General features: G+C 32.9%; 1 protein-coding gene across 1 annotated transcript in view; it reads left to right on the top strand.

Moving 5' to 3' along the window:
* LOC106878932 (phosphatidylinositol-3-phosphatase SAC1) overlaps positions 1 to 10505 on the top strand; it is a 55936-nt gene extending 45431 nt beyond the window's left edge. Inside the window, exons 16-18 of the mRNA XM_014928297.3 lie at positions 738 to 839; positions 6992 to 7052; positions 8782 to 10505. Coding sequence (XP_014783783.1) covers positions 738 to 839; positions 6992 to 7052; positions 8782 to 8918 — 300 coding nt within the window. The 3' untranslated portion in view covers positions 8919 to 10505. The remainder of the gene's footprint in view (positions 1 to 737; positions 840 to 6991; positions 7053 to 8781) is intronic.
* The last annotated feature ends 2529 nt before the right edge of the window (positions 10506 to 13034 follow it).

Here is a 13034-nt window from a genome sequence, read left to right on the forward strand (position 1 = left end):
TGGTGAATGATGTAACTGAATATTACTGCTCTTATTTGCTTTCTTGCCTTAAGTTTGCAGTTAGATACATGGAATGGATACAGATCCATTCCATGTATATCTCACAGGTGAATATTAAAGAGTTGTGGGCCTTCAAATGCTAAGCTGTTGCAGTATATAATGCTAACTTTTGATGAGGAAGGTAGGACCCTTGGCCACTTTAGCAAATGGCATAGCTCTCTATGCTAGAGTTTTGTGCCGTCCCTTCAAGGGTCTGCCATCAATATATCACTGCATATATTTCTCATCTTTCCTTCAGGGAATAGAGTCTTTCTTCTTTCAGCCTCTCCTCAACTATTGTACTGAGCAATCTTCTTGGTGTAGCAGCATTGAATTGCTACAAATTCCTTTATGTATTCAGTGTTTTTTTGTGTTTCTTTTTTGTTCTAACACAGAACATAAAAAACACCTACCACAGCCTGTTAAATGGTTGGCTTTAGGAAGGGAACCCAGCCTTAGAAACTATACCACAAGAGACAGTTGGAATCTGGACAGCTCCCTGCTAGCTAGCACATGTTGAATGCCTAGCAGCTGAAACATTGCTGCCAGTATAACCAGTTTTTTATCATTCTGTAGAGATCATTACCCTTGAGAGTTTCTATCATTCTAACACCTTCCGTTCTTGTGTCTTGGGGAAATTTTCCATTCTTTATGCATTAAAATTTTTAATAATTGTAATATTTACTTTTAAATTTCAGGATTCTATTGATTTATTTCTTGGAAATTATCTTGTTGAAGAACAAGAAGGTATTACAAGACCCTCTCCTTTAGTGAATGATCGAGATTGGAAATTCTATGCAGTAAGTTTTTTTTTTTTTTTTTTTTTTAAATCACTGATTTTTTTCATCTCAAATCATCATACAAGCAGGGTTGTCATTTTCAGTCTTCCATGAAAAACATTACTGATCGTGGGGAAATATTATCTTGCCTGTAAACAGGTGAGGGTTGACAATAAGTAGGGCATCCCACTGTAGAAACACTGTTTCAACAAATCCCGCTTGAGCCTTGCAAGCACAGAAAAGTAGCTGTTAATTGATGATGATGATTATAGATATTCTTTCAGTTTCCATCTATCAAATCCACTTGCAAAGCTTTGATCAGCCTCAGGCTATAGTAGACACCTACCTAAGGTACCACACGGTGGGACTGAACCCAAGGCCATGTAGTTGGGAAGCAAGCTTATTAACCATACAGCCAAGTCTGTGCTTAATTTATTTGTTGATGCAGGCACAGTTCATTTCTTAACATGGTTAGGGCCTCAGTCCCACTATATGAACATCGTTGGTTGGTGTTCTATACTATAGCTGCATATATAATACTAACTTTCCTATAATATTCCAAAATATTGAAGAAGGAGTTTTAAATAGATTTATTATACTTGCTATATGAAATGAATTGAAAAAGCTTTCACGTATCTGAGACAAAACGAAAGAGTAGATTCAAATGTGACCTTTGAACTTTATCCCTGTAAAGCCAGTGTTAAGGCTTGTATTATCTAGAAAATCAGTTTGATTTTGATGTGACTGTACTTAAATAAGTTTACCCTTAATTTTGCTATTCAGTTTCTACAGTGTTACATGCATAGTCATGATGATGGAGAACAAAGAATTTATTTAAATCTGGATTTTTTATTATTAATATTTTTCATATAGTTTTCAGGTTTTATTTTGAGCAGTCGACGCTTAGGTTTTGGGAAAAAAAATAACTTTAATTAAAAGTTTCTTTTTTAAATCATAATCTTAATAAACTCAAATGCAGCATTTTAAATTTCCAGAAAGTAAAAAAATAAAATTTAAACCAATCCATCATGTTTTGTATGCAAGTTTGAAGGACATGAATTGTGTTGTCATTCTGCATGCATGTATCGTTAATATCTATTTATATATAGAATTTCTGTCTAGATGAAAATAAAAACAGTGTTTTATTGCTACAAGTGTAAGCTTTATTTATTTTTTTTTTTTTGATCACTTCATATCAACAATTATGAGCAAAAATTAGCTAATTTTTTAAACTGTATTTAGTTAAATATTGACTCAGGTTGTTTCTTGTTTTACTTAATAATTCAAAAGTAGAATGTAAAACTGAAACGGAAGTGGCAAAACAACAAAATGTACTTAGTTTCTGTTTATACACTGCCATGTACATAATTAGTGCATACGTGCTGACACAAAAACATATACATGTTAAAGTTTCACCTGTATTTTGGTGTGTTCCAGGCATGACCGTTCAGTGTGTATACTGTTTAATATATATCAAAAAAAGTTTTTTTAATTAACAGCCTAATTACAACAATGTTTAAATCAGTTTTCAATGGAATTTTATCATCATTGTCATGCATCTACTGTCTATGCTGGCATGGGTTGTCAGGTCATTGCTGATCTCCTAGATGGATTGGAGGACTAGATCTCACTCATAAGTTTCATTTTTGGCTTGGTTTCTATGTTTGGATGTCCATCCTATCGCTAACCACTTTACAGAGTGTGTTGGGTGCATTTTTCACAGTATCAGCATCAGAAAAGTTGTCATGTCGTTGACAAGACTAAAAGGATTACTCAACCTCACACTTAATTAACGAAGTGCAGCAGGTGCTTATTTCTGAAAAACATAGTGATATTTCTAAACCCCATAACTAACTTCTGTTTTGAAAAGAAAGGAAAAAGAAAGTGTGATCTGATTATAGGCATGGCTGTGTTGTAAGACGGTTGCTTCCCAATCACATGGTCCTGAATTCATAGCACCTTGGGCAAGTGTCTTCTTCTATAACCTTGGGCCGACCAAAACCTTGTGAATGGATATGGTACACGTAAACTGAAAGAAACCTGTCATCATCATCATCATCATCATCTTCATCGTTGTCGTTTAACATCCGCTTTCCATGCTGGCATGAGTTGGACGGTTTTACTAATCTGGCAAAGTTTCTACAGCTGGATGCCCTTCCTCACACCAACCACTCCGAGAGTGTAGTGGGTGCTTTTTATGTGCCACCGGGACAAAGGTCAGTCAGGCGGTACTGGCATTGACCACGTCATATATGTTCTTTTATTCTTTTACTGGTTTCAGTCATTTAACTGCGGCCATGCTGGAGTATCACCTTTAGTCAAAGAAATCAACCCCAGGACTTAGTCTTTGTAAGCCTAATACTTATTCTATCGGTCTCTTTTGCTGAACCACTAAGTTACAGGAAGTAAACGTACCAACATCGGTTGTTTAGCGATGGTGGGGAGACAAACACAGATACACAAACATACATATATATTTATGTATGCGACAGGCTTCTTTCAGTTTCTATCTACCAAATCAATTCACAAGGCTTTGGTCGGCCTGAGGCTATAGCAGAAGACTCTTCCCCAAGGTGCCACGCAGTGGGACTGAACCCAGAACCATCTTGCCACAGCTATGCCTGTACCTATGTGTATATTATATGTGTGTCTTTGTGCCTGTGCTTGCCCCACCACCACTGCTTGACACCAACTGTCACTGGTGTTTTTATGTCCCCATGACTTAGCAGTTCAGCAAAAAGTGCCCAATAGAATAAATACAAGGCTTATAAAGCAAATAAGTAGTGGAGTTGATGCATTTGACTAAAATTTCTTCAAGGCACTGCCCCAGCATGGCCACAGTCTAATGACTAAAACAAGTGAAAGGTAAAAGATATAAAGGCTAGAACTGACTGAACCTACATCTTGTAATTTTCTTCTTAGCAGAACGATTATATCTGGAGAAATATAATTTTGATTCTGTTTAAATAGAAAGGTGGAATGTAATCCAATAATAATAATAATATCCTGGAAAAGGGGTATATTAAAAGTTAAAGGATGTTTGGTTAAATTATAAAAGTGTATTAAACAAAATACTTCAAGATATGTTGAGAAGAAAAATATTCAGTTTCTTTTTCTGTATATAGAAAAAGCAAATTTTAGATGTCAGTTTTATCATACTACAACAAAACATCTTCAAGTGTAATTAGGCAGACATCTATAACCAGCTTTCATAATGGAACCTGGTATATCTTATACAAATAAACCTAGAGTTTTTAATTTGTCAAATATAGGATTATATGCTTTGTTCATTTAAATTTTAAGCCCTTCTTTAGTATATATTTAAGAGGAAACAACTCATCCATTTCAAGGTTCATAAATCCATAGTTTTGAGTTCTGGAAATTAATCAATGCTTCTATCTTAAGTTAGATTAGGCATATTTGGTTTTATATACTGCACAGCTAGTTTTGGTTAATTATATACTTGCATTAGTATACATCAGGAGGTATAAATTAAAGTTTGGTAAGATTTATGTTTTCAGAGTTTTCCAGAAATAGTTTAACAAAGTTTGTCATCAAAGTATGTATCCGGATTCTATAAATCTCAAGATTATCTGGAAAGTATCATGAGATTTTTTTTTTATACTGAAAGAAATTACTTCTAAGAAGAAAATAATTTTTATCTATCAGGGTTGCTGAGCCAAGTTTTGTTCTTTCAGAAAGTAGTGTCTGTCTAAAAAGTCACTTGTTATCATAAATTTAATTTGACCTTTCCAGTTGATGTAATCTTTTAGTGAAGGAATCAAAGAATGCATAACAAATTGCACCCTCACATCTGACTTTAGGAGAATTAGTTTAAATGTTTGTATGTGTATGTTAATGTGTTTATGTTTATATACTTGCCACAATCATTGCAACCTTTTAGTATCTATTTTTAAGCCATGGATAACTTGTTACTATCCTTGTCTCCACACTGTCACTCTTGCCTTCTTTTTCATACTCTTTTCACTTGGATACTTGTCCTTGCCTTATTCTTCTCTCATATTTTCCTTCTACTACACATTCTTTATACTTATATACTTAGTGCTATCACAAACATTTGTGTTTGGAGGTGGGGAGTTCTCTCTAGCAAAGGATTTTACTCAACACATCAGTACTATTATCTCACCACAGCTTATATTAACTTACATAAATTTGTGACCTCAGCCAATGACAATCCTCCTTTATCAGTGTTAAATTTGGTGCCTCACTAGATCCCTGTCCATATTCCCCAGTTGATGATGCTCTGCTCAGTTGCTCTGAATGGCTCTGATTGTTCATTGGTGATAGTCATGATGACCTTTATCCAGGTTGACCCAACAAGGAAGATGGCTGCTACTAACTAGAAACTGTCTGAGACATTTAGAATTATCCACCAGTTAAAATCATCATCAATAAGGTGGCAGAATCATTAGCATGCCAAGCAAAATGCTAAGTGACATTTTGTCTGTCTTTATGTTCTCAGTTCAAATTCCGCCAAGGTCGACTTTGCTTTTCTTCCTTTCAGGGTCGATGAAATAAGTACCAGTTACATACTAATACTTATTAGTAACTTATTATTATCATTATTATTGTTCTATTTATTTAGCCAAAGGAAAGCTATGCCCTGGTACTTTGCAGGCCTTCCTAGACAAGTAAGATCAATTGTCAGGGATGATTGCATATTGTTCAGTTTGAAATTTTGTTGGTCAATATTTGTAATGAAAGGAAAGGAAAGTATTATAAAATGTATTATCTTGAGAGGAAAGTTTCTCAAAGTATTTATTGTAGTGTTTGAGATAATAAGAGAGGACAAGTGAGTGCTTTAGGTCATCTTGAGAAGATATAATTTGAAGCTTGATAATTTAAAGTAGTAATAGAATGTTCAGAGAAAGAGGAAACAAGGCGTCTGTAAGCTGTAGCATACCAGTGAGTGAGGCTACACAGTCAGTTTGGTTGACCTTTTCTTAAATGTTGGTGTATCTAATAACTCTCATCATCTCAATAAATATTGGTCGACACATTAATGTGGACTTTATTTGATTTTGAGATTAAGTGTTTTCTGGTCTTGAAGAGGAAACTTAGTATTTAATAAATTTCTACATTTGTAGTGATCAAGAAAGATCATCAAATGATGAGTTGCTTAACATTTGTAGTAACTTTAAGGTTTTAGATGTACATTTTGGATGAGTCCAGAGGTGTGTAATTGGAAGACTGCCCCATTGATTATATATAGTGATTGTTTGTATTTATATATTTGTTTAGACAGAGGAGAGATATGTTCTGTTAACAGGAACTTGGAATACTAGGTTGTAATGTCCCCATCGGAAAATGTTTTTGAAGTTTATGTTCATTGAAGCAATGAAAACCTGGCAAATAAGATTCTTCTCCTTTATTTCTTGTTTTAAGCAGTTCAAGCACTGCAATATCCTTTTCTTTAGCAAAAAATCTTTACCTTGTAATTTTTCAATTCTCTCAGTTCACCTCTCTAAAAACTGCTATTATTTCACAAAACAAATATCTCTTGTAATGAATGCAAGATTAGGTACTACTATTGCCGTTTAACATATAGCAATGTCAATCAGATACAGATAAGTAGATTTAACCCTTTAGAACTTAAATTGGTCATATATTTGCTTTATCCTGAAAATGACCAGATTCAGCTTCTCACACTTACCCTACAACATCATTCTAAAAATAAGTAATCATACCATTGAAATCTTGAAGATCTGAGATAATGCATGAATAATTCAAAACTGTGTAAATAAATAAAAATTATACTGGACAGAGTAATCTGAATACTGAAGGGTTAAGAAACAGTTCATCTAATTTCTTTCATATAATCTTTTGTTTTTTAAATGTTTAATTGCAATGAAAATGGTATGGTACTAATGTGCATAGCTACGTCTTAGAATTTTGATTCTTTTAACCTTAATTCACCTGTCATCTTTGTAGAATGGTGTAGAACAAGTACTAATGTAGACTGATTTAATGGACAATATGAAATTCTATATGCTTGATTTAAATAAATTACTGTATTGTAGTTTACAGTTGCTTCATTTCTAATGATACCATTTTTAATTGAAAACTTGATTTTAGTCTATCTTCATCAATGAATGTAAAAAATGATTTATAAAATTTTATGCAACATCTTTTAATACATTTTTTTTTTTCAGTTGCCAGCTGTATTTTTTGTTTCCTTCGCAATGCTTGTTATTTGTTTACTTTTGCCTGACGGTAAGTTTTTACAAATATCAAATTCTTAAATGTCAAATAGTAAGATTCTTATGTGTTGGTTATTTTCATTCTTTCACTTTTAATTTTTAAAATATCCATAATTTGCTATTTAAATGTTACAATGATAGGATTTTTTTTACTATTGAACTATGGGTCATGAGTTTAAATTCTGATTTAAATGTATTATGTTCTTGTGAAACCACTTTACCCTCCAGCTCAGTCTTTCATTCTTGAAAACAGGCATCAATTATACTTCATAATTGAGTAACTGATGCTAAGAACTGCTTCTAGTTGTTAAAATACCTATTTTAAAAACTTTATTGTAACTCCTGCTGAAATTTGTTTCTTGTGCATCTTTAATATCTAAAGTCATTATCTGTCAGTCTGCCAGAGATCCTACTGCATCTTTTGTGTATCTATTACTTACATTTAAGTACAGTGTGTACCAGTCCCTATCTACTTCCTTCCTACATATCAAATAAAACCACTTCCATGTGGTTCCAAGGTTTGTCCATTACTAACGAGATCTAGACTTCAGAACATTCTTCCAGGTTTTAAACTTTTTCTGCAACTCTTTAATGGATTCTGCTCTTAAAACAATCACCAACACATTGAAATTCTGAAGAGCACTTAGTCTTGATCTCCATCAGAGAGATAACAGTGAACACTTTACCATACACTTCACTAAACTCACTACCAATTGTATCGTTAGTTTTAGTGCCCTTGTCCGTAGCTTAACACTCACAAATCTTTCCATTGAGAGTAAGAAAGGAAAGAAAGTGATGTTAAAGTCAACAAGAATAAGCTCGTTAAAAAAATAGCTTATTTCAAAATTTAGTTTGTGTAGTCATACAAATGAATAAGAAAAATGAATATATAACATGAGAAGCCATGTTTCATTGGGAGATAAGCATTTTAAATTTTAACCCTATCACAGACAGATGCCTTTAATTTTTTTATAGTAGAGAAATTAAAATAATGAGGTATATTTATTACCTTCTGATGTTGAACAATATTCTTCTAGGTTACCAGTGGTCCTACTCAAAACTGGTGTTCACATCATTAGAATATTTCATTACACAAAGTTGATACACGTGATATGAGGCGGTATTGAAGAAATTTTTTGTTTTGTATGATGTTGCAACACTTGGTGTAATTGTATGTAGTGCAATAGCCTCCATTTCAGCATTGGTTTCAAAGTAAATAATACAATACACGACTGTTCATTCAGCTATTTCTGCTTTACAGTATTCTTGATCATGAAACATTATTCTGTATCTATCTTCATTTACTACTACTGTAATTGTCTGTAATATGAAAAGTTGTTCTTTGTTTTGTTTTGTTTTTTTGGCGCCATTTAATTGAGCTAGTATTCTTGTGTTAGTATATTTATTAGATCAAATATCATTTTAGATTGTTTAAAAACTTCTGTTGAATTTGAGTTTACTTATGTCAGAATGTATACTTTGAATTGTTTTCCCTTACGTAATCAAGTGAGTACATTCACACATTTTATATTTAAAAGTTCTTACACATTTTCATCAAAATAAAATCAAGTTATCTGTTTGTGTATATAATGATGTCTACTCCTTCTTCAGTGTTTGTTATAGGAATGATCACTAAAAAAACAAAAGCAATAAATAAGCCAAATTTGTGTGCAATTTTACACTTTATTTAACTTATTTGCAACTTAATGTCTTTTATACTTGTTTATTTTTTATATTTTCAGAACATGCCACTGAACAAATATTATACATATTTTTCTGGGGTGGCTTTTGCATTTCATCAGTCTTGGCCATCTATATGTTTGGAGAGGTATTTGTTGATGCACCTCGTCTGGCACAGGCAAAAGTACAAATAGACTAACAGTGATGGTACTAATTACATTTATATGATGAAGATGACAATGGGCAAGATGATGATGATGACGACGATTTTTTCCCCCTCCAGTCCATTGTTATTTCAGATGCTGTAAGAATACTTAAAGACAATTTTAAAAAAAAATCTATTTCTAGATAAAAGTTTTTACAAAACTATTATATTCATTTATGAAATCGAAATCAAATTACCCCTTAATTATTTCCCCTTTCATAGTTATTTAGACTTATACCACATTTGAGAATATATATACAGACATACACACACGCACGTGTGCGGTATTATACTTCGATAGCAGGAATCAGTGGTTAAAAAATTCTGTTGTCCCTTTCTTGTTATCACCCTTTTGAAGCATTATACAGAATTATCATTATGTAATGTAATACTCAGTAATGTTTGTGTCACATGAAATTTTTTAAAATGTCCTTAGCATAAAGGTTTTAGGTCTCAGAATCTAGAAAAGCTAGTTTCAGATAAGCTCTGTAGTAAAGATATTTGAATTTAATTCCAAAAATTCATACATATGCATTCCGTTCATTGACATCATTGCTAATCTTGTTAGAAATATTTTGTCACTTGATTATAAATAAAAAAAATATCTTTGTTATTTATTGATGCTTATTTGTTAATCTTTATTCGTACCTCAGTTTGAAATGCATTAATAAAATGAAGGATTTATAATTATATTTAATATCCAATTATAACCAATTTAATTATCTCTATAAACAATGTGCACTGAAACTTGAACATTGTGTTAGAAAGCAGTTTGCTTTTGCTATCATTGGTGCTAACCCCCTAAACCTAAATCACAATGTCTTTAAGACAATATTGAAGAGTTATATACCATAATTGAATTTTTTTTTTTTAAATTCTAACTCCAACAAGTATCCAATGAAAAATAACACTGGAAAAGTACTTTCTATGATTCAACATAATTTAGATTTTCAATGACAGCCTTTTGTTCTAAACTGAAATAATTTGATTATCAAATCATATTTTAGTTCTGTATATTTTCTCAATTGGATAAATTATTAATTAAAATTTGCTCTCTTATCACACACAAAAATAAATTGCACTTTCTGCAGTGTAGATCAAACTATATTTTTAATTATGTCTTCATTATATTTTGGTTAGCACTTTGAACTCTAAATCCAGTGATCTGAGTTCAAGTCTTTGTATAACCTAGAAACTTAAATTTCTCCGTCCAACCCATACAGTATGGAAAAGTGGACATGAAATAAAGGTGATGATTTTGTGTGTGTGTGTGTGTGTATGTGTATACACACACACACTCACACGAAGAATTGAAAACATAGTAAGACTTTTAGAATGTAAAGGCTGTATTTTAAAATTGGTCTAAAAATATTTATAGATGATGAATGTTATTTACATAAGTCATTGGTACAAGATTAATTACTTTAGTTAACATCTGTTAAACTATTGTAATGCACATTTTTGCACTGAATATTGTTAATATCAGCTGATGTTTATATGTATGTATTATAACATTGAAAAATTGCTTCTACTTAATCTACATTTTATAGAATAAAGATTTCTATTTGGGCTTCAACAAAATCAGAATCATTCTTTTGTTCATCATGTGTTTTAAATTTATCTAACTCAAAAATAGACAATTGTTTTCCTAAAAAGTTAGAGATCTAGGTAAGTTATCAAAAATTGAAATCAATAAGATAATATTGTTCTGTAAAAGCAAGAAATTTGGGAAATAGTTATCTTCATTTACCAAACAACAATCATCAGTTAATACTATATATATTTGTCATCAATAAAATGTGTTAAATTGATATAAGTGACATTCAGAAAAACAATAAACTAGCATAGCTGTGTTGTAAGAAGTTTGCTTCTCAACCACCTGATTCTGGGTTCAGTTCCACTGTATGGCACCTTGGGCAGGTGTCTTCTGTTGTTGCCCAGGGTCAACCAAAGCCTTGTAAATAGTTTTTATAGACAAAAACTGAAAGAAGCCCATCGTATATATGTATATATATTTATGCATGTGTGTATTCGTGTTTGTTATCTGGCTTGTTTACATCCCTGTAAATTAACAGACCAGCAAAAGGGACTGTTAAAATAAGTGCCAGCCTTTAATTAAAAAGTGAGTACTGGGTTTGATTTATTCAAGTAAATCCATCAAGGCAGTACCACAATCAAAGTAAAAGATATTCAAAGGTTGTTCACAAACATCTATAAAAGTTGTAAAAATATCAGTTTCATAGATTTATTGATTTTTAAATAAAACACTTGTTTGCATATTGTCAAATTTTATGTCAAATGTGTTACCTGTCAAGTTAAAGCTGGTTAGTCACTTGTACTGACATTATGATATTAAGATAAGCAGTTAGATTATAGCACAGATCAAATACTGAGATGGACACATGGGTTAGAATGACATTTGGGTAACACCTGGCACTAGTTGTTATTTTAATGTAATGATGAAAATTTTTTAAACAGGTTAAGGTGTTGTGTTTCACATTATTTGTAACAATTATTTCACCATTTAAACACATTATAAAATAATAAAATGGTATTACAGTTATAAAGTTTTAATCTCAATGTTAGAAGAATTGCATCAAACAAAATGTATTTTGAATATAAAAAAATCTGAAACTGAATTGGTTATCAATATATGTAATGATTGCTTGAAATTTTTCTCCAGAGCTTAAACATAAGCTTCAGATATATCAGTTTACTATCAAGATACTTGAGCTGTGGTTTCAGTCATTACTTAGAATGAAGGGTTGTGTACAGCCTAAAGTGAATTAAACATCAGAGATGCTTTGCCCATGTAGAAACTGCAGGAACTACACAGAAGTTTTGCAAGCTCTTATAAACCCAATGCAATACTGGAAACCCTTCCATATCATTAGCAGGTATCTCAGGGTCACAAGCATTTCACCCCTTAGCTTGTATGCAACACCTGAGTAGGGCAGCAAGGACTTAACTTCGCTTGCAGAAAGGTTTCAGTTGTGGTCTCTTATCAACTATATAGCCACCTATCTCTCTTAGTAACGAAGGGCCTTTCCCTCAGAATGAAAGGCAGATTATACAATGCCTGTGTATGAACAGCTGTGCTATGTGGCAGTGAGACATGGGCTTCGACTACTGGGGATATGCAAAGACTTGAAAGAAATGAAGCCAGTATGCTTCATTGGATGGGTAATGGCAGTTGTACATGTACAACAGAGTGATCTGAGAGAAAAACTGGGTATACGTAACATCAGATGTAATGTGCAAGAGAGAAGACTGCACTGGTATAGTCATGTAATGCCTATGAATGAGAAACAGTTGCATCAAGAGGTGCCAATTTCTAATTGTTGAGGGAACATGTTGAAGGGGTAGGTGTAGGAAGATGTAGGACAAAGTGGTGAGAAAGGATCTACAGATGTTGGGACTCACAGAAAGGATGATAGGGGACCAAGATGCCTGGCGGTTTTCTGTGCTTGAAAAAACATGTCAAGCTAAGTAAAAGCATGGTTGTCCATACATACAGGCTCATCCCCTGCAACCTTCTCCAGTTGAGCATCCCTAATCTTGTGGGCTCAGGTGCTGGGGCCACGTAAAAAGTACCTATGCCAGTGCTGCATAAATGCACCCAGTACATTCTGTAAAGTGGTCAGCATTAGGAATGGCAACCAGCCATAGAAACCATACCAAAACGGACAAGAAGTCTGAACAGCCTGTCAGCTGGTCAGCTCCTGTCAAACCGTCCAACCCTTGCCAGCATGGAGAACAGATGTTAAATGATGATGATGAATGTGAATGTAAAAGGGTTAAAGAAATCAACTATCCTGTAATTTTCAAATCTGCAAGCTAAATGTAAATTCTTACTTTATGCTCTCTCTCTCTCTCTCCCATTCTCTCCCCCTCTCTCCCCCTCCCACTCTCTCTTTTACACACACATTCACACATATTTGATGTGTGTTTGAATAATGTAAATTGAAGAATAGTAATGGAACATTTCCTGATGGGGATGACTCTATATTGAAAGGAGAATCAATTCATTATAAAGATCAAGTTAATTAGGACTTCAAATTTCACCTACCAGCTTGTTCAACCAGCCATGGTATATATTTGCTTTCATAG

The sequence above is a fragment of the Octopus bimaculoides genome, chromosome 1 (genome assembly GCF_046866305.1).
Source record: "Octopus bimaculoides isolate indiv1 chromosome 1, ASM4686630v1, whole genome shotgun sequence".
Classification (NCBI taxonomy): Eukaryota; Metazoa; Mollusca; class Cephalopoda; order Octopoda; family Octopodidae; genus Octopus; species Octopus bimaculoides.